The sequence below is a fragment of the Bufo bufo genome, chromosome 2, assembly GCF_905171765.1.
Source record: "Bufo bufo chromosome 2, aBufBuf1.1, whole genome shotgun sequence".
In the NCBI taxonomy this organism is placed as follows: Eukaryota; Metazoa; Chordata; class Amphibia; order Anura; family Bufonidae; genus Bufo; species Bufo bufo.
The window spans coordinates 202,405,712-202,432,049 of NC_053390.1; the positions used below are offsets into that span (position 1 = coordinate 202,405,712).

General features: G+C 43.6%; 1 protein-coding gene across 1 annotated transcript in view; it reads left to right on the plus strand.

Moving 5' to 3' along the window:
* The window catches only part of TESC (tescalcin), an 87,768-nt gene that overhangs the window by 28,470 nt on the left and 32,960 nt on the right, over window positions 1-26,338 (plus strand). Inside the window, exons 2-3 of the mRNA XM_040416036.1 lie at window positions 19,447-19,516; window positions 25,535-25,615. Of these exons, the coding sequence (XP_040271970.1) occupies window positions 19,447-19,516; window positions 25,535-25,615 (151 nt within the window). The remainder of the gene's footprint in view (window positions 1-19,446; window positions 19,517-25,534; window positions 25,616-26,338) is intronic.

Here is a 26,338-nt window from a genome sequence, read left to right on the forward strand (position 1 = left end):
TTCGAATAAAGTATACTATACAAAGATAACACATGGACAAGTATGATCATGGGAGCAAGAATACAATGCTGTAAACCATTGATCACCCACCTCCAACTCCCAGCATACAAACTTACCAGGCTGTTCTTGGAACTATCATAGAAGTGAATAAAACATGCTTGGAGTTGTAGTTCCACAACAGCCGGAGAGCTGGAGATTATCCCTGCTCTAAACTCAGAAAATTGTAGCATATCCTCTGTAATATTAGATAATCTGCGCCTAATTATGATGTAAATCCCACAGCCATAAAGGAGACAATACAATAAAAAATATATAAAAGCCCCTAAAATGAGTGTGCCTTAGGCTCTGTCCATGTGTCCTGCAACAATGGATCTAATGATGGTCAATGGTGTCGCAGTCAAAATCGCAAAAAAATTCAAACTCCATTGCCTTTAATGTAAGTCATTGTGTGGGACATGCTGTGAACCTTCAGTTTTTTTATCACGCGCGTGAAAAACGCATCAAAACGCATCAAAACGCATTGCACCCGCTCGGAAAAAACTGAACAACTGAACGCAATCGTAGACAAAACTGACTGAACTTGCTGGCAAAATAGTGCGAGTTTCACTGAACGCACCCTGAACGCATCCGGACCTAATCCGTCACGCTCGTGTGAAAGAGGCCTAAGGCTGGGACTACACGGCGATACGTGTTGCATGACTGCAAGTTGCAGAAAAGTTGCACAACAAAAACAGATGCTGGTTTTAAAACTGTAGAATATTATTTGTGGAACAACCCCCTTAGGCTGGTTTCACACTGCGTTGCAGATTGGGGCCGGATGCGTTCAGAGTGCGTTCAGTGAAACTCGCACTATTTTGCAAGCAAGTTCAGTCAGTTTTATCTGCGATTGCGTTCAGTTGTTCAGTTTTTTTCCGCACGGGTGCAATGCGTTTTGATGCGTTTTTCACGCATGTGATAAAAAACTGAAGGTTTACAAACAACATCTCTTAGCAACCATCAGTGAAAAACGCATCGCACCCGCCCCAATGAATATGGCCCAGTTCTCTAAGGCTACTTACACACTCGCATTTGGTGCAGATCCGTCTTGTATCTGCACAGACGGATCCGCACCGATAATGCAAACGCTTGTATCCGTTCAGAACGGATCCGTTTGCATTATTCTTTAAAAAAAAAGTCTAAGTCAAAACGGATCCGTCCTGACTTACATTGAAAGTCAATGGGGGACAGATCCGTTTTCAATTGCACCATATTGTGTCAGTAAAAAAACGGATCCGTCCCCATTGACTTACATTGTAAGTCAGGACGGATCCGTTTGGCTCCGCATCATCAGGTGGACACCAAAATGCTGCAAGCCGCGTTTTGGTGTCCGCCTCAGAAGCGGAACAGAGACCAAACGCAGCCAAACTGATGCATTTTAAACGGATCCTTATCCATTCAGAATGCATTGGGGCTGAACTGATCCGTTTTGGACCGCTTGTGAGAGCCCTGAAACGGATCTCACAAGCGGACCCAGAAACGCCAGTGTGAAAGTAGCCTAAGTCGCCATCCCTCCCCTTCCCCCACACATTTTGCTGTACTTGCTACACAGCAGCACATACCGGTCTCCTGACAGGTGACGTCATCTCTGATGTAGATCTTCTCTGTTATCATCTTCTCCATTTGGTCCGTACAACTTCTTTCAGCTGCGCCTCGTCTTTGCAGAGTGTGACACAGACATCTTAGCTTCCTCACATTTCTATCATCATCCTGCAACCTGGAGTCCCCACAGTGTTATCCTGCTGCTCGCTGTGCCCCCCAATGCCCCCAAATACTATCCTGAAGAAAAATTTGTGCCTCCATAGTAATAGTGCTCCTCATAGTCCCACCAATAGTAATTCCCTTCTAGAATTCCCCCATTAGTAATACTGCCCCCTACAGTGCAGCCAACAGCAATAACGCTCTCCAAGAGTGCCTCCATTAGTAGAAGAGCCCTCCAGTATTAATAATACCCTCACAGAGTGCCCAGTAGAAATAAGGCCCCCTATTGTTCCCCCAGTGGTAATAAAGCTCTCAACAGACCCCTCAGTAGTAATAAGGCCCCCATAGTGCTCTTAGTAGAAATAAGGCAGATCTATAAGTCCCTCCAATAGAGCCCCCAGTAGTAATAAGAACGCCTATAATGTCCCCTGGATTTGCAGTGCCCCCTGTAGTTATAGTCCTCCCTCCACCATACAGTCCAATGTAAATAACATCACACCATCTCTCCTGCCCCCTACAAAATACAGTCCTATTTAAATAACATCACTCCCCTCCATTCAGCCCTACCAACATACAGTCCCATGTAAATAACATTATTTCCCTCCCTCCACCATAGTCCCATGTAAATAACATCACGACCATCTGTCCAGTCCCCTCCTATATACAGTCCCATGTAAATAACATCACCTTCCGCCTTCAACATTCAGTCCTGAGTAAATAATATCACCCCCTCCCCAGCCGCCTCCAACATGCAATCCCATGTAAACATCACCCCCTCAACATTCAGTCCCATGTAAATAACATCATTCCCCCCCACCAGTCACCTTCAACATACAGTCCCAGGTAAATAAAATCACTCCCTCCCACAGCCAACATCAGCATACAGTCCCATGTAAATAACATCACTGTCTCCCCCAGCCACCTCCAACGTACAGTCCCATGTAAATAACATAATCCCCTCCCACAGCCGCCATCAATATACAGTCCCATGTAAATAACATCACTCCCTCCTCCACCCACCTCCAACATTCTGTACCATGTAAGTAACATAATCCCACAGCCACCATCAACATGCATTCCCATGTAAATAACATCACCCCCTCCCCAGCCACCTCCAACACACAGTTCCATGGTAATTAACATCCCTCCCTTCAGCCCTAACATACAGTACCAGTTAAATAAGCAGAACTCCCACCATTCCTCTGCCTCTCCCTTCACTTACCTCTCCTTGTGTAGCAGACATCACCACAGCTTCTTCCCCCAGGACTTCTCCTCTTCACTACCATCCTCTCCTGCAATGCTCACATGATGGTGACATCATCGCAGGTCCTTCTCAACCACTGCCTGTTTTGCTGGTCACATGACCTGTGATATCACCACAGGTCATTCAGCTCTTCCCCTGTATTAGATTCAATTGTATTGCCGTCCTGAGGACGGCAATATAGTTGTATCTAGCAGGCAGACAGGACATTCGGGGCCTGGGACAAAACATCAGGGGCCCAGACCCCGAATGTTTTAACCTAGCAATGCCCCTGCCTCTGGGTGCATACCCCCGTACCTCTTCATATGACTTCTCATTAGGATAGTGGTATACAGTATTGAGCAGCGTGTCTTCATGGTGTGATGTGTACCTGAACATTTTTGAACAGTTTGTGAATCAAATGTGATCATGAGTTAACGGATGGTTACTTCGGGCAAGATGGAGCAATGTGTCACACATCTCAAAAGAGCATGGCAAAAAAAAAGAGTCCTTTTTTGGCAACAGGGTAATTTCAAAGGGGTTTTGGCCACCACAGTTGCTAGATCTGTCACCACCAGACTTCTTCCTTTGGTGTAGCATCGGACTGAAGTCCCTTGGGCCCACCAGAGGAAAAGATTCTTAGGGCCCACCCTCTGTGTATATAGGACCTTAAGGGCCTGTTATATTAAAGGTCCATTACTGTCAGAGCTTGGGCCCACCAGAGGTAAGGTATATCAGAACAATCCTGGAACTGTGGAAGATTTAAAGGAAAACATCCAATGTGAAATTGCTGCTATTCCCCCCGATATGTTTGCCAATACTGTATATCTTCACTTTCTGATCAGTGATCATCCAGCTGCTAGGGACCCCCACCAATCCTAAGTATTAAATTTTAGAGCTGTAGCCCCAATAAGTTTTTCAATTCACAGCAACACTGGGATTCTTGTACAGTCCAATGCATTCGAATGGAGCTGTTTTGCCATTCCCCTTTATTTTCGGGTCCGATTGCTCCCTGGGACCGCTACTTATAAGAATGTAAAGGCTCCACTTTCTCTGAAGGCCATGAAAGGCAGAATTTGTAATGGAATATTATTAGGCATCATCATATGATTGAAAAGTAGAATATAAATACTAGAAAGTAATGTATGAGCCTAGGATCATAGATTGTGGTTAATTTGAGTAGACTTGTAGCCCCCGGGTATGAATGTCTTGACTTCTTGTTCTGTTGTTCTACTATGGTAACACATACCTGAGCTGTGTCCATCTTTATTCATGAGTTTTAATTTCAATGGTATCACCTTACAACCATCTACACATAGAAGATCATTTTCTGTATTGCTTCTTAGATATCCCTTCTCTTGGTTCTAAAGAATGAGGTTTCAAATTTAACACAGAACATTTTATATTTCATTTATGCACTGTATCATATCAAGCATAATGCATTGTGTCACGCCTTATGACAGATGTAACTAGGAGTTTAATTGGCTCGGCAGGATATCTATGTATGCTTGCTAGTCAGAGGAGATCAGAGGGGACCACCTGTGTAAAACCAGTATGTGGACCTCTTGTTCTCCAACTACTAAGTTGATAATAGGGGGGCAGATGTCTAGGAAGCCCTCATTGGTGTGGAGAGTCTCTAGCAGTTATTTGCAGTATTACAGTATTCTTGCTATGCTGTTAAGGCAGCAGTGAGCCCCTCTGCTGATGTACAGGTTGCACATAGTATGTCTGCCCCTGTATATCTAGTTTATCTCCACTAAAATTCTGTTTAGATGTACATGAAATGCTGAGTATCTTTGCAAATACTTTGCTTATTTTGGATTTAGTTACACCAGGTCTTTTCCGCTGAACATGTCCAAAACTTTTCAGATTCCTGATGTCCAGAATCTAGCAGACTCCATTGGCAATAATGGCCACCAGGTTCTGCCAAGGTGTCACTGAGTGGTAAATAGCAGTACATGCAGCATGTTTGTAGGCAAATATGAAGAATCCGTGATGAATCCTCCAACAGGGATGCAAACAGAACCTATTATTTATTCAGATGAGTTATGGAACATCAATGTCCTTGACAGAGCAATCTAACTCATTGACTTGTGCTTGATACATGTAATAATGGCCTACAAAGACTATAGTTAAATGACAGCATACTGAAAGTGAATCTCAGTTTTTTTACCAAATTTCTGGAATGCCAGGTGGGCATGTCAGCAGTATGCTTTGGTGAAAGTCCATTTGCTAAGACCTCCAATAGCGTGCACATAAATGTTAAAGTTCAAGTCCATCACCCGCCATCTATTGTACATTACTTCAAAGATCTGTAATAGCACTGGGCCACTTTGTTCTAGCAGCGTTCGGATTGTATCGGCCCCATCAAATGAAAATTTCTGGTGTGTCTAAAAGTCAATAGTTTACGTAAAAGCAGAGGGTCACTTTAAAGACCATTGGTAATGCATTTTTGAGCTCAGACTTAAAATAGAAATGGCCTTGCAGTGCTATGACCTTGTTGATATGTCTTGAGGGATTATCACATTTTAGCATCATTGCCTTGGGACTTAAAACCTTGTCATGCCAAGATGACTCCACGTGCCTGGGATCTTTCCATAATGTTGTGGCAGTCCCCCCCCAAAAAAAAGATTAATAGTTTTACTTTTACATCTTGTCAGCCTGTGATTGGACAAGATGCAACCATCTGAGGCTGAAATCTATATTCAAGTAGTGAATGTATGGGTCAATTTAAAGGATTTCCGTGTGTTCTATGAGAATTGCCTTGCTGGTAAATGGAGTAATTCCACTAATAACATCTTATGAAGGCGCCTAAACGGAGCAGTATTGTTGGGAATGGTGGATGTGCAGAATTTCAGATGAATGCCTTGCAAATGAGCTCTTAACAAGCTCTGCCTCTAAAGCCACCAGATGTAAGGCAGCCATCCTATAAGTCAAACTTTGAATTATAAGATAGCTGCCTTACATCTGGTGGCATTAGAGGCAGAGTTTGTTAAGAGCTCATTTGCATTCCTTTCTATCCAGAATTCCAGAGGAGCATGTATGGCCTATAAGTCTCCTCACACCAACTCTCCCCAAGGAGAAATAGTACCCCCCAGATAAATGCCTTCTGAGGTTCTTTCAGGTCTCGCCATATCTAAATGCACTGTTGTTTCCCAGCGTGAAGTGCAAATCGACAACCTTACACTATGATATGAGTGACTATTCATTGCTTCCAAGTTTGCTCACCAACCTGTGACTATGTGATAACCCATATCCGTTTGTGTAAATCCTGGACTGATATTTTCCTGCACTCTTTATTCAGCATCATCTGCTCTTAACAGGAGTCTTGCTGTGTTTTAAAACTACAATGTTTTACATGCTGTGACCAACAAAAAATAGTGACCTCAGTATGCCGGCAGTATCTATTCACTTTTGTTCCTGCTTTTATTGTGATCTGTTGAATGAGTTGGCTGACTACGGATGGAATATGAAATAGCAGAGTTTTCTACAGCATAAGTGACCTACATATCTTGAATGTTTCATGGTCACTGAAAAATCACCTATAAATATAAGTCCTTGAGGTTGTTCTCTACAGTCTGATTGTTATCAATTCTTTTATGTGAAATAGATGTTTCTGGGAAAGCTGTGTGACAACTAGAGATGAGCGAATCGAAGTTGACGAAGTGGAATTCCATCTGAATTTCAGGAAAAATTTGATTCGCACCGAATCCGAATTTCCTCACGCTTCGTGGTAACAAATCTAATTTTTTACTAAAATGGCTGCTGCACGTATGAGGACATGGAGCAAGGAACTCTGGGAACAAGTGATCACCCACAATGCCATGCATGCAGCCAATCAGCAGCCAGCCCTGTGATGTCACAGCCCTATAAATAGCCTCAGCCATCTTGGATTCAGCCATTTTCCAGTGTACTTAGTGCAGGGAGAGACGTCAGCAGGCGCTAGGGACAGTGGTAGAAAATACTTTGCTGTATAGAAGTTCAGGGAAAGGAGAGGGAGGAATCATTCCACAGTATTGAAGCAGAACAGGGTTCAGTAGGGGAGGTTACAGCCTGGGTAATAGGAACAATCCTATTACACCTTGCTGCACTGACTGTGCAATGAGCAGGACCGTGGTACGGTTACACGGACGCCAAATTATGAATTGGGTCAGGATATGGGTTTAATAGTCTATAGTTTTGCAGCGTGCCAAGGGTACTGTCGCAGGGCCCTTTAAGGATGTTGTAACTCACGTACCAGGATAGGAATGCCAGAGTGGTGTAATGTCTCTGTGTGGTAGTGGGCATAGTGTCAACGGTGTCTCCTACCTGGGTACAGCTGGACTCCTGGATCCTGGCTCACTTGCAATAAAATGAGTGTGGTGCTAGTAGGAGTAATAGATGAATTTGCAGCAGTAATTGAGATCCAGACTTTGAGTAAAGTTAAAACTTGTCTTTACTAGTTGCAGCTTTCATCCGAGTGAGATACAGCATTAGTCTTTGGTCCCAGCAGGTATTGGCAATGTGTGGCAGGAAATTATCTTCTGCTCTATCATGTGCCTGGAGCTTTTGCAGAAAAAGGACATCTGCTTAGTAGCTCTGTAATGTGGCAGGAATTTATCTTCTGCACTATCTATCCTCTGCTGTCTTGGGGACTGACAAGCTGAGAAGGAATTTGGCTTCTCCTGGGGTCTCTGGACGGTACTCACAGTTATTGTCTCAGGGTATGCTTCTTCCTGTAACTGGAGGTGGCTGCTAGCTTGCTTCCAGCTGAGGCTGCAAAGCTCAGGCTGGGGATGATGATCATCAATGGTCTCAGCCGAGACAAGATCCTGGCTTTGGATCCCTATATCTGGGAGCTCCTGCATGCACACAGCCTTCCCCTAGCCGGGGTGGCTGGCACACTAACCTAACTTCCTTCCCTCCCCATGAGGCAGGACATGGGCCAGCCCACTTCTGCTCAAAGAGGGGGGAGCTAAACTGGAATGAACTATTCCAGTTCAGAAAAACTAAACTGGCTAAGTCCTTGCTGAACACATTGCTGCCACCTGCTGGTGAACATAGAAATTACAGCAATATATATTTACAAGGCTTTACAATGCACATTTGTGAGAATATGATGTGAAATTACACAAGATGACAAGGTAAATACACATAACAGGTTGTAGCGGGGTAAAATAGTTTCGTAACACAACTCTCTATGGAACTCTTTGCCTGAGGAGGTGGTGATGGTGAGTACAATAAAGGATTTCAAGAGGGGCCTGGATGCATTTCTGCAGCGTAATAATATTACAGGCTATAGCTACTAGAGAGGGGTCGTTGATCCAGGGAGTTGATCTGCTTGCCTGATTGGAGTCGGAAAGGAATTTTTCATTCCCCTAAAGTGGGGAAAATTGGCTTCTACCTCACAGTTTTTGTTTTTTTCCTCTGGATCAACTTGCAGGATAACAGGCCGAACTGGATGGACAAATGTCTTTTTTTCGGCCTTATGTACTATGTTACTATGTAACTGGGGTGTTACAACTGCGGATCCAAATTGCCATTATACAGCTCTGTAATTCCAGCAAACCGTTTTTGTTATTGGGGTGCAAGTGCTGTTTGATACAGCCATTAACAGGGTTTATTACAAGGAAATATTTTGACGTCTTATTTGCCCTTGTGCGGTTCAGTTACAGCCAGGTCCATAAATATTGGGACATCGACACAATTCTAAAATTTTTTGGCTCTATACACCACCACAATGGACTTAAAATGAAACGAACTAGATGTGCTTTAACTGCAGACTGTCAGCTTAAATTTGAGGGTATTTACATCCAAATTAGGTGAACGGTGTAGGAATTACAACAGTTTGCATATGGACCTCCCACTTGTTAAGGGACCAAAAGTAATGGGACAGAATAATAATCATAAATCAAACTTTCACTTTTTAATACTTGGTTGCAAATCCTTTGCAGTCAATTACAGCCTGAAGTCTGAAACTCATAGACATCACCAGACGCTGGGTTTCATTCCTGGTGATGGTCTGCCAGGCCTCTACTGCAACTGTCTTCAGTTCCTGCTTGTTCTTGGGGCATTTTCCCTTCAGTTTTGTCTTCAGCAAGTGAAATGCATGCTCAGTCGGATTCAGGTCAGGTGATTGACTTGGCCATTGCATAACATTCCACTTCTTTCCCTTAAACTCTTTGGTTGCTTTTGCAGTATGCTTTGGGTCATTGTCCATCTGCACTGTGTAGCGCCGTCCAATGAGTTCTGAAGCATTTGGCTGAATATGAGCAGATAATATTGCCCGAAACACTTCAGAATTCATCCTGCTGCTTTTATCAGCAGTCACATCATCAATAAATACAAGAGAACCAGTTCCATTGGCAGCCATACATGCCCACGCCATGACACTACCACCACCATGCTTCACTGAGCAGTTCCTTTCCTTCTCCATACTCTTCTCTTCCCATCACTCTGGTACAAGTTGATCTTGGTCTCATCTGTCTATACTAGGATGTTGTTCCAGAACTGTGAAGGCTTTTTTAGATGTCGTTTGGCACACTCTAATCTGTCCTTCCTGTTTTTGAGGCTCACCAATGGTGAAGTCTTCTCTTGATTGTTGACTTTGACACACATACACCTACCTCCTGGAGAGTGTTCTTGATCTGGCCAACTGTTGTGAAGGGTGTTTTCTTCACCAGGGAAAGAATTCTTCGGTTTCCACCACAGTTGTTTTCCGTGGTCTTCCGGGTCTTTTGGTGTTGCTGAGCTCACAAGTGCGTTCCTTCTTTTTAAGAATGTTCCAAACAGTTGTTTTGGCCACGCCTAATGTTTTTGCTATCTCTCTGATGGGTTTGTTTTGTTTTTTCAGCCTAATGATGGCTTGCTTCACTGATAGTGACAGCTCTTTGGATCTTATCTTGAGAGTTGACAGCAACCGATTCTAAATGCAAATAACACACTTGAAATCAACTCTGGAACTTTTATCTGCTCATTATAATTGGAATAATGAGGGAATAACACACACCTGGCCATGGAACAGCTGAGAAGCCAATTGTCCCATTACTTTTGGTCCCTTAACAAGTGGGAGGCACATATGCAAACTGTTGTAATTCCTACACCGTCCACCTGATTTGGATGTAAATCCCCTCAAATTAAAGCTGACAGTCTGCAGTTAAAGCACATCTTGTTCATTTCAAATCCATTGTGGTGGTGTATAGAGCCAAAAATTTTAGAATTGTGTCGATGTCCCAATATTTATGGATCTGACTGTATATGTTCTAAAGCATTTTTTGGCTTGTATTAGTGGGAAAAAATGGGGCTTATTAGCCGTTGTGTGGTGAAGTGAGAAAATTACAGCCCTTTTTGGCATTTTAATAGTGACAAAAAATATATATATATTTGCCATTCAACGGTGCAGTTATATGTTCTAAAGCCCTTTTTTGAGTGTATTAGTGGCACAAAAAAAAAGTATTTGCCGTTGTGTGGTGAAGTGAGAAAATTACAGCCCTTTTTGGCGTGTATTAGTGGCAAAAAAATATATATTTGCCGTTCAGCGATGCAGTTATATGTTCTGAAGCCTTTTTTAGGCGTGTATTAGTGGCATGAAATCCATATTATTTGCCGTTCAGCGGTGCAGTTATATGTTCTAAAGCCCTTTTTAGGCGTGTATTAGTGGCAAAAAATCCATATTATTTGCCGTTCAGCAGTGCAGTTATATGTTCTAAAGCCATTTTTGCCGTGTGTTAGTGGCACAAAAAAAAGTATTTGCAGTTGTGTGGTGAAGTGAGAAAATTACAGCCCTTTTTGGCGTTTATAGTGGCAAAAAAATATATATTTGCCGTTCAGCAGTGCAGTTATGATGGATTACTGGCCAAATGCTGACCGAGTGAAGGCGGATGCTCCACAGAAAGGATCCGTTTTTTGGGGGTTATTGTTCTGACGGATCAGAGGAAGGGCAAAATAATCTGTGATGTCAACACAATCTTACTGCTGACACCCTCTCCACTCTGTCGGGGGGCTCTACTTGTATAAGCATTTAATACAACAGGTTCTATAGACATTTATGTGGAATCAGCTGACGACTGTGTAAAAGTCGTGCGCTTCTTGGCGCTAACACCGACCTGTAATGCTGATTTCATACTTGAGTTATTTGGTCAGTTTTGGCCCTGTGACTGCCCAAATAAGTGAAGTGTGCAGTGATTATGGGAGCGACGCCTGTCATCTGCATGTCATACTGACTCACAGTATTGTTTCACTACCACAGCAGACTCCCCTATGCATGTTACTGCAAGTGTTCTACACTACTATAAAGGTTCTCTGCAGCCAGGAAATAGCAGTTTTTTTTAACGCGATTCACCGTAAATAAGTCTGGATCGAACCACATTTTTTCTAAAAAATCCGGTAAGCTGGACGAATTGAATTTTTGAGAAATTCGCTCATCTCTAGTGACAACCAACCAATATGACCAGCTTGTATGAGATTAGACAAATATATGCCTGCTTTCTTCCAGAAATGGTGCCACCCTTGTCCATGGGCTGTGTCCAGTATTGCACCATTTCTCCACCATTGTGGCACCATTTCTAGAAGAAAGCAGCATATTTATCTAAACTCACAGAACCCCTTTAAAAGGGTTGTCCCGTGAAAAACCAGCACTTGGATCTGAATACTTTTGTAATTACATGTAATTAAAAAATTAGCATAGCGACTGAGTTATTTCAATAAAATGTATCTAATAATATAGCTGCAGCAGGAAGGTCACACCCCCTGAGCTGCAGCAGGAAGGTCACACCCCCTGAGCTGCAGCAGGAAGCTCACACCCCCTGAGCTGCAGCAGGAAGCTCACACCCCCTGAGCTGCAGCAGGAAGCTCACACCCCCTGAGCTGCAGCAGGAAGGTCACACCCCCTGAGCTGCCAGCGTGATATAAATCTAGTAGAGAAATAAATGGGAAGATCTCTGGACCCATGTGAGGTACAGGGCTGGTTCTAGCTTTGTTAGAAAGAGATTGTCATGTACTATACGATGCCTGAATATTATTTTTTTACATATCTTCTTTTACAATAAAACTGCCTGGTTAATTAACCATACTGGGGCTATGTAGTATCCATCATAATAAGGCCTCATGCACACGACCGTTGTTCAGGTCCGCATCCGAGCCGCAGTTTTTGCGGTTCGGGTGCGGACCTATTCACTTCAATAGGGCCGCAAAAGATGCAGACAGCACTCCGTGTGCTGTCCGCATCCTTTGCTCCGTTCCGTGGCCCCGAAAAAAAAATATAGCATGTCCTATTCTTGTCCGTTTTGCGGACCGCAAAATACAGATGTCACGGCTGAGGATGGGGGAAATCCTCAGCCGTGTGGAGCCCGGTGATGTTATGGCTGCTTGACCAAGAAGACAGGATTAGGGAGCAGGTCACCTCCTAAACGCATCCCTAACCTGACCCTGGCTCCTAGCTACATGAGCCAACCTTGATGGTAGGAGGGCTCATGCTCCGGAACCTAGAAGTCCCTGCTAGCCCTCAAGATGGCCCTAAGCTAGGAGCTGAGTAAGACAACCCACTCCTCTTAGACACGGAGGAGCAGGAGTCTCAACGGCCAAGCTGCTGGAAAAGGGGAGACATAAACAGCTCTATGGATATGGCAGGTGAACAAAGAGTTCCACCTACCTGCCACAGCCTTGCTGACTGGATCCCTGTGTAAGCAGGGTGCAGATCACAAACGCATCCCCACACAGGGACCCAGATCCATAGCTGCACAAGATCACAACAAAACATCAAACGGACATCACACATAACTAGAAATAAACTTAATGAGACATTATGGTTATGACCACAGGGGTGGCTCTTACTGGCAGGTAGTAAAGACATGAGGCTGCTCTCAGCTAAGCATGGCTGAAGCAACCTGCAGGCCTGCAAAAGCAGTGAGGCTTTATAGGCCAAGAAGCCACACCCCACAGTCGGACACACCCAGTGTACACACACACTAGGAAGGAGATTAACCCTTCCAACACCAGGAAAGGGAAAACACCACATAAAGGGAACGTGCACACAATAACATAAAAGCAAGTGCACACATACACACCTCACACAAAACCACATGCACAACATAGCAAGCTGCAATGGCACAGCTCAGACTGCTACGCTGCCACATACATACTGTTGTCAGCGGCAACCACAGGTGAGGCAAATACCACAGCCCTCACCTGTGATTGACAACCAAAGAAAACCGCTGACAACCGCATGCGGTTCAGGAGTCACGGTCATAGCCATGGCCGTGACAACAGAACGGTTGTGTGCATGAGGCCTTAGAATGATCTGGTCTGGGAAACCTGGTTATAACAGCTCGACTTTTATCTATAATGTGGCAGACCATTCAGCATATTACAGTGCTCCTGCCAAATCATTATCCCCTGGGAAAGCACTGTACCCTATTAAGATGCCTTCCAGTGGGACCTGGGCCACAAGTTGAGCATCACTAAGCATTAAAGGGGTTATCACGCAAAAAGGATTTATCACCTATTCACAGCATATGTGATAAATGTCCTTCACTTTCATAGAAGCAAATGGAGTAGTGGACCAACATGTGCACTACCGCTCCAAAAATGCAATATATAGGAGCGTAATAGAATGTAAAATAAGACCTTCCATTGTAGATGAAACTGAGGTACTGGGTAGTAAGAAGATCAAGACATCATGTATACATTAGTCTACTATAATAATTGATTTTAATTGGCACTATGTAATGCTTAACCACCTCCGGACCGCCTAACGCAGGATCGCGTTCCGGAGGTGGCAGCGCTGCGCACAGTCACGCATATACGCGTCATCTCGCGAGACGCGAGATTTCCTGTGAACGCGCGCACACAGGCGCGCGCGCTCACAGGAACGGAAGGTAAGAGAGTTGATCTCCAGCCTGCCAGCGGCGATCGTTCGCTGGCAGGCTGGAGATGTGTTTTTTTTAACCCCTAACAGGTATATTAGACGCTGTTTTGATAACAGCGTCTAATATACCTGCTACCTGGTCCTCTGGTGGTCCCATTTGTTTGGATCGACCACCAGAGGACACAGGTAGCTCAGTAAAGTAGCACCAAGCACCACTACACTACACTACACCCCCCCCCCCCATCACTTATTAACCCCTTATTAGCCCCTGATCACCCCTAATCACCCCTGATCACCCCATATAGACTCCCTGATCACCCCCCTGTCATTGATTACCCCCCTGTCATTGATCAACCCCCTGTAAAGCTCCATTCAGACGTCCGCATGATTTTTACGGATCCACTGATAGATGGATCGGATCCGCAAAACGCATCCGGACGTCTGAATGAAGCCTTACAGGGGCATGATCAATGACTGTGGTGATCACCCCATGTAGACTCCCTGATCACCCCCCTGTCATTGATTACCCCCCTGTCATTGATTACCCCCCTGTAAAGCTCCATTCAGATGTCCGCATGATTTTTACGGATGCACTGATACATGGATCGGATCCGCAAAACGCATCCGGTCGTCTGAATGAAGCCTTACAGGGGCATGATCAATGACTGTGGTGATCACCCCCCTGTCATTGATCACCCCCCTGTAAAGCTCCATTCAGATGTCCGCATGATTTTTACGGATGCACTGATAGATGGATCGGATCCGCAAAACGCATCCGGACGTCTGAATGAAGCCTTACAGGGGCATGATCAATGACTGTGGTGATCACCCCATATAGACTCCCTGATCACCCCCCTGTCATTGATTACCCCCCTGTCATTGATTACCCCCCTGTAAAGCTCCATTCAGATGTCCGCATGATTTTTACGGATGCACTGATAGATGGATCGGATCCGCAAAACGCATCCGGACGTCTGAATGAAGCCTTACAGGGGCATGATCAATGACTGTGGTTATCACCCCATATAGACTCCCTGATCACCCCCCTGTAAAGCTCCATTCAGATGTCCGCATGATTTTTACGGATGCACTGATACATGGATCGGATCCGCAAAACGCATCCGGTCGTCTGAATGAAGCCTTACAGGGGCATGATCAATGACTGTGGTGATCACCCCCCTGTCATTGATTACCCCCCTGTAAAGCTCCATTCAGATGTCCGCATGATTTTTACGGATGCACTGATAGATGGATCCGATCCGCAAAACGCATCCGGACGTCTGAATGAAGCCTTACAGGGGCATGCTCAATGACTGTGGTGATCACCCCATATAGACTCCCTGATCACCCCCCTGTCATTGATTACCCCCCTGTAAAGCTCCATTCAGATGTCCGCATGATTTTTACGGATGCACTGATAGATGGATCGGATCCGCAAAACGCATCCGGACGTCTGAATGAAGCCTTACAGGGGCATGATCAATGACTGTGGTGATCACCCCATATAGACTCCCTGATCACCCCCCTGTCATTGATCACCCCCCTGTCATTGATTACCCCCCTGTAAAGCTCCATTCAGATGTCCGCATGATTTTTACGGATGCACTGATAGATGGATCGGATCCGCAAAACGCATCCGGACGTCTGAATGAAGCCTTACACGGGCGTGATCAATGACTGTGGTTATCACCCCATATAGACTCCCTGATCACCCCCCTGTCATTGATCACCCCCCTGTCATTGATCACCCCCCCTGTCATTGATCACCCCCCCTGTCATTGATCACCCCTCTGTAAGGCTCCATTCAGATATTTTTTTGGCCCAAGTTAGCAGAATTTTTTTTTTTTTTTTCTTACAAAGTCTCATATTCCACTAACTTGTGTCAAAAAATAAAATCTCACATGAACTCACCATACCCCTCACGGAATCCAAATGCGTAAAATTTTTTAGACATTTATATTCCAGACTTCTTCTCACGCTTTAGGGCCCCTAGAATGCCAGGGCAGTATAAATACCCCACATGTGACCCCATTTCGGAAAGAAGACACCCCCAGGTATTCCGTGAGGGGCATATTGAGTCCATGAAAGATTGAAATTTTTGTCCCAAGTTAGCGGAACGGGAGACTTTGTGAGAAAAAAATTAAAAATATCAATTTCCGCTAACTTGTGCCAAAAAAAAAAAATTTCTATGAACTCGCCATGCCCCTCATTGAATACCTTGGGGTGTCTTCTTTCCAAAATGGGGTCACATGTGGGGTATTTATACTGCCCTGGCATTCTAGGGGCCCCAAAGCGTGAGAAGAAGTCTGGTATCCAAATGTCTAAAAATGCCCTCCTAAAAGGAATTTGGGCACCTTTGCGCATCTAGGCTGCAAAAAAGTGTCACACATCTGGTATCGCCGTACTCAGGAGAAGTTGGGGAATGTGTTTTGGGGTGTCATTTTACATATACCCATGCTGGGTGAGAGAAATATCTTGGTCAAATGCCAACTTTGTATAAAAAAATGGGAAAAGTTGTCTTTTGCCAAGATATTTCTCTCACCCAGCATGGGTATATGTAAAATGACACCCCAAAACACATTCCCCAACTTCTCCTGAATACGGCGATACCACATGTGTGACACTTTTTTGCAGCCTAGGTGGGCAAAGGGGCCCATATTCCAAAGAGCACCTTTAGGATTTCACAGGTCATTTACCTACTTACCACACATTAGGGCCCCTGGAAAATGCCAGGGCAGTATAACTACCCCACAAGTGACCCCATTTTGGAAAGAAGACACCCCAAGGTATTCCGTGAGGGGCATGGCGAGTTCCTAGAATTTTTTATTTTTTGTCACAAGTTAGTGGAAAATGCTTATTTTTTTTTTTTTTTTTTTTTTCATACAAAGTCTCATATTCCACTAACTTGTGACAAAAAATAAAAACTTCCATGAACTCACTTTGCCCATCAGCGAATACCTTGGGGTCTCTTCTTTCCAAAATGGGGTCACTTGTGGGGTAGTTATACTGCCCTGGCATTCTAGGGGCCCAAATGTGTGGTAAGGAGTTTGAAATCAAATTCTGTAAAAAATGACCTGTGAAATCCGAAAGGTGCTCTTTTGAATATGGGCCCCTTTGCCCACCTCGGCTGCAAAAAAGTGTCACACATCTGGTATCTCCGTAATCGGGAGAAGTTGGGGAATGTGTTTTGGGGTGTCATTTTACATATACCCATGCTGGGTAAGAGAAATATCTTGGCAAAAGACAACTTTTCCCATTTTTTTATACAAAGTTGGCATTTGACCAAGATATTTATCTCACCCAGCATGGGTATATGTAAAAAGACACCCCAAAACACATTCCTCAACTTCTCCTGAATACAGAGATACCAGATGTGTGACACTTTTTTGCAGCCTAGGTGGGCAAAGGGGCCCACATTCCAAAGAGCACCTTTCGGATTTCACAGGTCATTTACCTACTTACCACACATTTGGGCCCCTAGAATGCCAGGGCAGTATAACTACCCCACAAGTGACCCCATTTTGGAAAGAAGAGACCCCAAGGTATTCGCTGATGGGCATAGTGAGTTCATGGAAGTTTTTATTTTTTGTCACAAGTTTGTGGAATATGAGACTTTGTATGAAAAAAAAAAAAAAAAAAAAAAATCATCATTTTCCACTAACTTGTGACAAAAAATAAAAAATTCTAGGAACTCGCCATGCCCCTCACGGAATACCTTGGGGTGTCTTCTTTCCAAAATGGGGTCACTTGTGGGGTAGTTATACTGCCCTGGTATTCTAGGGGCCCAAATGTGTGGTAAGGAGTTTGAAATCAAATTCAGGAAAAAATGAGGAGTGAAATCCGAAAGGTGCTCTTTGGAATATGGGCCCCTTTGCCCACCTAGGCTGCAAAAAAGTGTCACACATCTGGTATCCCCGTACTCAGGAGAAGTTGAGGAATGTGTTTTGGGGTGTCTTTTTACATATACCCATGCTGGGTGAGATAAATATCTTGGTCAAATGACAACTTTGTATAAAAAAATGGGAAAAGTTGTCTTTTGCCAAGATATTTCTCTCACCCAGCATGGGTATATATAAAATGACACCCCAAAACACATTCCCCACCTTCTCCTGAGTACGGAGATACCAGATGTGTGACACTTTTTTGCAGCCTAGGTGGGCAAAGGGGCCCATATTCCAAAGAGCACCTTTCGGATTTCACAGGTCATTTTTTACAGAATTTGATTTCAAACTCCTTACCACACATTTGGGCCCCTAGAATGCCAGGGCAGTATAACTACCCCACAAGTGACCCCATTTTGGAAAGAAGAGACCCCAAGGTATTCGCTGATGGGCATAGTGAGTTCATAGAAGTTTTTATTTTTTGTCACAAGTTAGTGGAATATGAGACTTTGTAAGGAAAAAAAAAAAAAAAAAAAAAATCATCATTTTCCGCTAACTTGTGACAAAAAATAAAAAGTTCTATGAACTCACTATGCCCATCAGCGAATACCTTAGGGTGTGTACTTTCAGAAATGGGGTCATTTGTGGGGTGTTTGTACTGTCTGGGCATTGTAGAACCTCAGGAAACATGACAGGTGCTCAGAAAGTCAGAGCTGCTTCAAAAAGCGGAAATTCACATTTTTGTACCATAGTTTGTAAACGCTATAACTTTTACCCAAACCATTTTTTTTTTACCCAAACATTTTTTTTTTATCAAAGACATGTAGAACTATAAATTTAGAGCAAAATTTCTATATGGATGTCGTTTTTTTTGCAAAATTTTACAACTGAAAGTGAAAAATGTCATTTTTTTGCAAAAAAAACGTTAAATTTCGATTAATAACAAAAAAAGTAAAAATGTCAGCAGCAATGAAATACCACCAAATGAAAGCTCTATTAGTGAGAAGAAAAGGAGGTAAAATTCATTTGGGTGGTAAGTTGCATGACCGAGCAATAAACGGTGAAAGTAGTGTAGGTCAGAAGTGTAAAAAGTGGCCTGGTCTTTCAGGGTGTTTAAGCACTGGGGGCTGAGGTGGTTAAAGGGTTGACCACGGTTTTTCTATTGATGACCTATGGTCACACTCTGTGTTCAGCTTATTTCTAAGGAATCAAGTATTGATTTATTGATGTAAATAACTGCATATTTTAGTTGTATATACTGTAGATCAGGCATGCTCAACCTGCGGCCCTCCAGCTGTTGCAAAACTACAACTCCCATCATTCCCGGACAGCCTACAGCTATCAGCCTACAGAAGGGCATGGTGGGAGTTGTAGTTTTACAACAGCTGGAGGGCCGCAGGTTGAGCATGCCTGCTGTAGATGAATTGATTAAAAATTTTTTACATAATAGACAAAAAGCAAGGTTTCTAAATGGTTATATACTTGAAGTCTATTCTAGGGACCTCTTTTGGGCACTTGCCGAGAAATGTCTGGCAGTTGTATTAAATTCAGGCAGTTTGCCATCATTGTCATTACTGATGTAAATTTCCGCTGGATATCTCCTGCAGCTGATACTGGAAAGTGTAAAATTGTGACATACTGTACTGGTTCTGCCTGTGCCAAGGATCCTCATGACACAACACTACCTAAAAGCCTGACTGACAGTGGTAAATGTAACCTTTAATCTTCTGCTTTTATCTTTTCAGTCTCAGCAGAACAAATTGAACATCTACACAAGCGCTTCATCTACCTAACAGGTGACAAACCGGTTCTCAGGTACCTATCCAAGGCGTTATATCTCAAAAACTAAAGTGAAGTCGTCTGTGCTGTACATTCTGTGCCTGAGAAATAATATCATTGCAATTATAGAATTTCTGGTTTGCATCAACATCCTTTAAAATAATCATTTATGATGGTAGGTGTAATTTTGTAATGGATTTCTTTTACTGTTATTGCTCCTATCTTCTGGGCTGTGGTCACATCACCATGTCCATGCCTCTCTGCCTTACAAACAAACCAGAGTGATATGTCTACAGTCGTGGCCAAAAGTTTTGAGAACGACACAAATATTAGTTTTCACAAAGTTTCAAAGGCTTTTATCGACAATTACATGACAATTACGCACTTCATACGTTTCAAAGGCTTTTATCGACAATTACATGACATTTATGCAAAGAGTCAGTATTTGCAGTGTTGGCCCTTCTTTTTCAGGACCTCTGCAATTCGACTAGGCATGCTCTTAATCAACTTCTGGGCCAATTCCTGACTGATAGCAACCCATTCTTTCATAATCACTTCTTGGAGTTTGTCAGAATTAGTGTGTTTTTGTTTGTCCACCTGCCTCTTGAGGATTGACCACAAGTTCTCAATGGGATTAAGATCTGGGGAGTTTCCAGGCCATTGACCCAAAATGTCAACGTTTTGGTCCCCGAGCCACTTAGTTATCACTTTTGCCTTATGGCACGGTGCTCCATCGTGCTGGAAAATGCATTGTTCTTCACCAAACTGTTGTTGGATTGTTGGAAGAAGTTGCTGTTGGAGGGTGTTTTGGTACCATTCTTTATTCATGGCTGTGTTTTTGGGCAAAATTGTGAGTGAGCCCACTCCCTTGGATGAGAAGCAACCCCACACATGAATGGTCTCAGGATACTTTACTGTTGGCATGACACAGGACTGATGGTAGCGCTCACCTTTTCTTCTCCGGACAAGCCTTTTTCCAGATGCCCCAAACAATCGGAAAGAGGCTTCATCGGAGAATATGACTTTGCCCCAGTCCTCACCAGTCCATTCACCATACTTTCTGCAGAAGAACATTCTGTCCCTGATGTTTTTTTTTGAGAGAAGTGGCTTCTTTGCTGCCCTGGTGGCTCTGAACTGGTGGCACTCCGATCCCGCAGCCGAATCCTCTTTAGGAGACGATCCTGGCGCTTGCTGGACTTTCTTGGACGCCCTGAAGCCTTCTTAACAAGAATTGAACCTCTTTCCTTGAAGTTCTTGATGATTGTATAAATTGTTGATTGAGGTGCAATCTTAGTAGCCACAATATCCTTGCCTGTGAAGCCATTTTTATGCAACGCAATGATGACTGCACGCGTTTCTTTGCAGGTCACCATGGTTAACAATGGAAGAACAATGATTTCAAGCATCACCCTCCTTTTAACATGTCAAGTCTGCCATTTTAACCCAATCAGCCTGACATAATGATCTCCAGCCTTGTGCTCGTCAGCATTCTCACCTGAGTTAACAAGACGATTACTGAAATGACCTCAGCAGGTCCTTTAATGACAGAAATGAAATGCAGTGGAAAGTTTTTTTTGGGATTAAGTTAATTTTCATGGCAAAGAAGGACTATGCAATTCATCTGATCACTCTTTATAACATTCTAGAGTATATGCAAATTGCTATTATAAAAACTTAAGCAGCAACTTTTCCAATTTCCAATATTTATGTCATTCTCAAAACTTTTGGCCACGACTGTACATGGTAAAATTGGGTCAGTAGAATCCACCCACCCCCCCCAAAAAACAAACAAAAAAAAACTGGGGAAGATGTATATGAGGTAAGCATCTACATGAGCATATCTGTTAAAAGCCAAAGGAATCCCCAAAAAGCAGCTTAACGGGAGGATACGACTATATGCATGCCACACTCTATCCTGCTGAGTGCCCATCTATATTGGATCATGCAGAAGATAACTTACTTATATTTTTGTATTTTGTACAGAACCATAATAGGATAGGGCCACTACAGACATGAGGCCTCTACTTACCTCTGTTTACCTCCGTAGGAAATGAGAGGCATATGGAGGTACAATATAGGCCTCATGTAACCCGATGATAGCCCTATTGTGGTTCCATACAAAAAAGAGCAGTAATACAAAAAATTATAATGGAAAAATACAAACCTTTCTTAACACTTTATGTAGTCTTTTATGGAGCTTCAAGCTTCCTGGTGGGAGTGAATATGTTAATACATGCAGTGTGAAATCAGTATTAGCTTGATCTCAGAATACTCTGCTAATTAGTGCACCAAGGGAACAGGAACATGAATGAAATAATTAACAATCTAATGACGATCAGCTCAATCTTCCTTAATGAGATGTAATTTGTTAAAACTATGAGGGCTGGTAAAAGGCACAAGATAAAAAGCACGAATCTTGGTATATATGATGGTGCGTTCACTTCATGGTCAATCCCAAGAGAAGACTGCAACATGGGAATACAACATCATACATTAGATAGGCACTAGATCTAAAATAATATTTATTTTCCAATGATGGCCATCTGGTTAGTAGCTGATGTTAAAAAGTCGTAATGGCAAGCATAGACGAGTTTCCCAACTAGAAAGTGCTGAGCTAGCAATAATTACTCATAATCACTCCGTGTCTTCAGGCTGAAGGAAAGCCAGTGGCATACCTAGCATGAAGGTAGACCATGCAACTGCTATGGGACCCCAGAGCAGGGATGCCCAGTGCATCGGCCTAGTGTCGGCAGCCTATCAGAGGAACAGGGAAGAGACACGCCTCTCCCTCCCCTGCCCCGCCGCAGCACAGCCATCTGTATCGCTGTCCTGAGGACGACGATACAGATGACTATGGAGATGGCATCTTCCTGTGCCCTGCCGCCGCTGCCTTTAGAGTCACTGGTGTCACCCCATAACTGGTGTCACCCGGTGCTGCCGCACCCCCCTCGCAACGCCACTGACCCCAGTAGACATAATTTGGGTCATTTATCAAACTGGTGTAAAGTAGAACCGGATTTACAAAAGAGCTGTCAAATATGAAAGGTGAGATCTGATTGGCTGCTATGGGCAACTAAGCCAGTTCTACTTTATACCAGTTTGATAAATTACTCCAAATGTCCCTATAGTGTCTATAGCAGCTATAATGTCCCCTAGAGTGCCCCCAGTAATAGGAACACCCTATATTGTGCTCCAGGTAATATTCCCTGTATAGTGTCCCCAGAAATAATAGAATTGCCCCTACTGTGCCTCCCCAATAGCAACGGCCCCCACACTGCCCCATATAGTTATTTTCCCCACACAGTAATTTTCCCCACACTGCCCCCATACAGTAATTTTCCCACACTGCCCCTTATAGTAATTTTTCCCACACAGTAGTTTCCCCCACACTGCCCCCCACATTAATTTCCCCCACACTGCCCCCACACAGTAGTTTCCCCCACACTGCCCCAAATAGTAATTTTCCCCACACAGTAGTTTTCCCCAATTTGCCCCATATAGTAATTTGCCCCCCACATCGTAATCCCTCACATAATAATTTGCTCCCACATGTCCTCCTGTGTGCCCCCCCCCATGTCCCCCAAAGTTGGCACATAAAAATAAAAAAACCTAAAAGCTAAATACTCACCTGTGCTTGCTCGCTCACTTCACTGTGCTGCTGCGTCCCGGCACAGGTGCACGCGATGACGTCATCACGCACACCTGCGCCGGGATTTCACTACCGCATAGGCCTCAGGCCTACTAAGCCTGAAGCCTATGGCGGTGATCAGCGGCGGGGCAGGGAACTATGCGCTCCCGTGCCCCGCCGCAGTATGTGGGCGTCAGCGCTCCAGCAATGAGCGCTTCCATCTGTATTGATGGAAGCGCTCATTCTTCTGGCACTCCCCTGAGAGCCGGCACCCGTGGCGGGCCGCACCCCCACCCCCCCTAGGCACGCTACTGGGGGCAACAAAAGGCTGGAGAAGTAAGTGGGATGTTTTCAGACTATTAAAAGAAGAGTGGATGTTACTAGGGATGAGCAAATCGACTTCTGATGAAACATCCAAAGTCGATTCGCATAAAACTTTGTTCTAATACTGTACAAAGCAGGAGCTCCATACAGTATTAGAATGTATTGGCTCCGATGAGCCAAAGTTATTGCTTCGCGAAGTCTCGCGAGACTTCACGTAATAACTTCATCAATTAATTTGTACTGTAAAAAACCATTTCCCGAACTCAGGTTCGGTTCCAAGGTACCACTTATAAAATTATGAAAACATATAACTTTATTATCACTAAAAACAAGTAACACATTTTTATGGCTTTATGGCTCAGCTAAGATGTCTCTGTAATCAATGATCAGAGACACATACATTATGCGAGTAGAGTCAGGACTGAATTAATTGGTGCTGAAAAATATACAATATTTCTCGCCCTATAAGACACACCTGTCCATAAGACACATCTAAGTTTTAGAGGAAGAAAATAAGAGAAATAATAATATTTTTCATCAGATCTCAAATAAGACCTTCAGTCAGATGCCAAGGTTGATTAGACCTCAGCTCATACCCCCAATCAGACCTCAGATCAGACCCCCAATGTTAGTCAGACCCCCAATCAGACCTCAGCTCAGACCCCCAAGGTTAATTAAACCTCAGCTCAGACCCCCAATCAGACTTCAGATCAGACCCCCAATGTTAATCAGACCTCCAGATCAGACAAAAAAAAATAAGTCAAGTCAGCTCACCTCTCCTGTTCCGGACGCCAATGCTGCTCCTGAGATCCAGCGCTCTTCCTGACGTTCTGTGCTGTGATCTAACGTCGCACAGCATGAGGTGACAATGCGCATCTACGTCCTCATGCTGTGCACAGGTCACAGCCCAGTGTGCAGCACCGACAGACAAAGACCAGTAAGTGGTGAGTACTGGCAGCACAAGGAGCGTTGTATTCACTTCTCTCTGATCCTGCTGTACTAATGAGCACTTCCATAATGGAAGAGCTCATTAGTATTCACCCTATAAGACACACTGACATTTTCCCCCCACTTTTGGGGTAAAAAAGTGCGTCTTCTAGAGTGAAAAATACAGTAGCTCTTCCTAACATTTTGTGTCTACAGCAAATATTCAAACTTAGGCCTCATGCACAGAACCGCAAAATACGGATACCGAGTACCATCTGCATTTTTTCCAGACCCATTGACTTCAATAGATCCATTAAATGCTCTGTAATTTATGGATTGGCCACATGGATCTGTAAAGCATATAGATGTGTGCATGGCCCTTAAAATGAATAGGTCAGTGTGCTACCCGCACAAAATGCGCATAGCACACAGATGAAAAATCTATTTGTGTGCATGAGGCCTAACAGTAAGCCCTATTTATGCAAGAGGTTGCAAGCCATCAAAATATCTACTCTGTATAGCATTTATAAAGGGGGTTGTGGGAACAGGAGGGTAGTGAGGGGAACATTTCCATCTGGGTAGGGCTCAGGGGGCAAAATGTCTAATCTCACAGTTTTAAAGTTTGAATATATATTGAATCCTAGGAAGTACATCCTGCTGAAGCTGTAACATTCAAGTGGTTGAAATGTTCAGTAGGCCAAGGATATACAGGGTAACCACATTTTTTTTAATGGTTGAGTGTTTCAAATTAGCCGATTCCTCCATTTTGCTCCATTATGATTTTAGTCAACCTTTTCTTTAAAGAAGGGCAAGACAATTTCAGCCAGTGGAGAGAGACAAGTATACGATTATATATAAAAATAAGGATATATATAAGAATATGGAGCCATCAGTTGGCGGGGCAGCATTGTGGAGAAAGCAACTGTCAGTGTTATGGCCGTTTTACAGCTGCCATTAATCAATTTGTTTCCAGTAAGAAATCTTCATATCCTAGAACAACGCCAAAAAGTACGCAGGGATGTTCCCTCATGTTTCCCACATCTCTAGCACAAGTTTGAAGAGTACAGACCCCTGAACAATGTGTCAATATTAATAATCTCCCCCAATATTCTTTTTATTACCATTTTTACATACATGATAAAATATAATCTTTTTATATTCTTTCTTCTTTCTAGCAAAAGAGATTTGGAAAAGGTCTCAGACTTGGAGCAGAATCCTATAAGAGACAAAATAAAAAATGCTTTCTTTGACAAGAGGTAAGTTTTTAAGAGGTGTAAATATAAATTAGACCTCATGCTCACAACCAAATTTTCAATCCACATCTGATCCGCATTTTTTACAATCACACATGGACTCATTCATTATTATGGGTACACATAAAATGCGAACAGCACAAGGATGTCACACGGCTTTTTCATTTTCATTTTTTAGTCCTTGCCTTCCAGGAGCCATAATTATTTTCTTTTTCCATTCACATAGCCAAAGGAGGGCTTGTTTTTTGCAGGGCAAGTTGTACTTTCTTGTTGCACAATTTAATATTGCATACAGTGTAGTGGAAAGCTGGAAAAAAATCTAAATTGGGGTGGAATTGAAAACACCCATAAAACTATGGCAGAGTTGCCATATGCAAGACTTGATAGGAACTTTGTTATGGCAGGCCTTGAAGCCTTTAGAAAGCCAGAGGCTGCCATAACAACCAAACAGCTCCCGTGATCTTATTGCAGGAGAGCCGTTCGGCCAACGGGAGCACAACACTTCAAATGGAGGCACCCAGTCCTGCTCACATTTTAGGACAGGTTGCTGGCGGGCATTTAAAATCCAGGAAAACCCCCATAGAATACCAGCGCCGTACATGTACGGCACTGGAAAGTGGGTCAGAAATCCCAGCACCGTACATGTATGGCGCTCTGATCAGTCGCAGGGGTCCGGCAGTCACTGATTGCCGGACCCCTGCTGTATGCGCCAGCATCGGTGAAAAC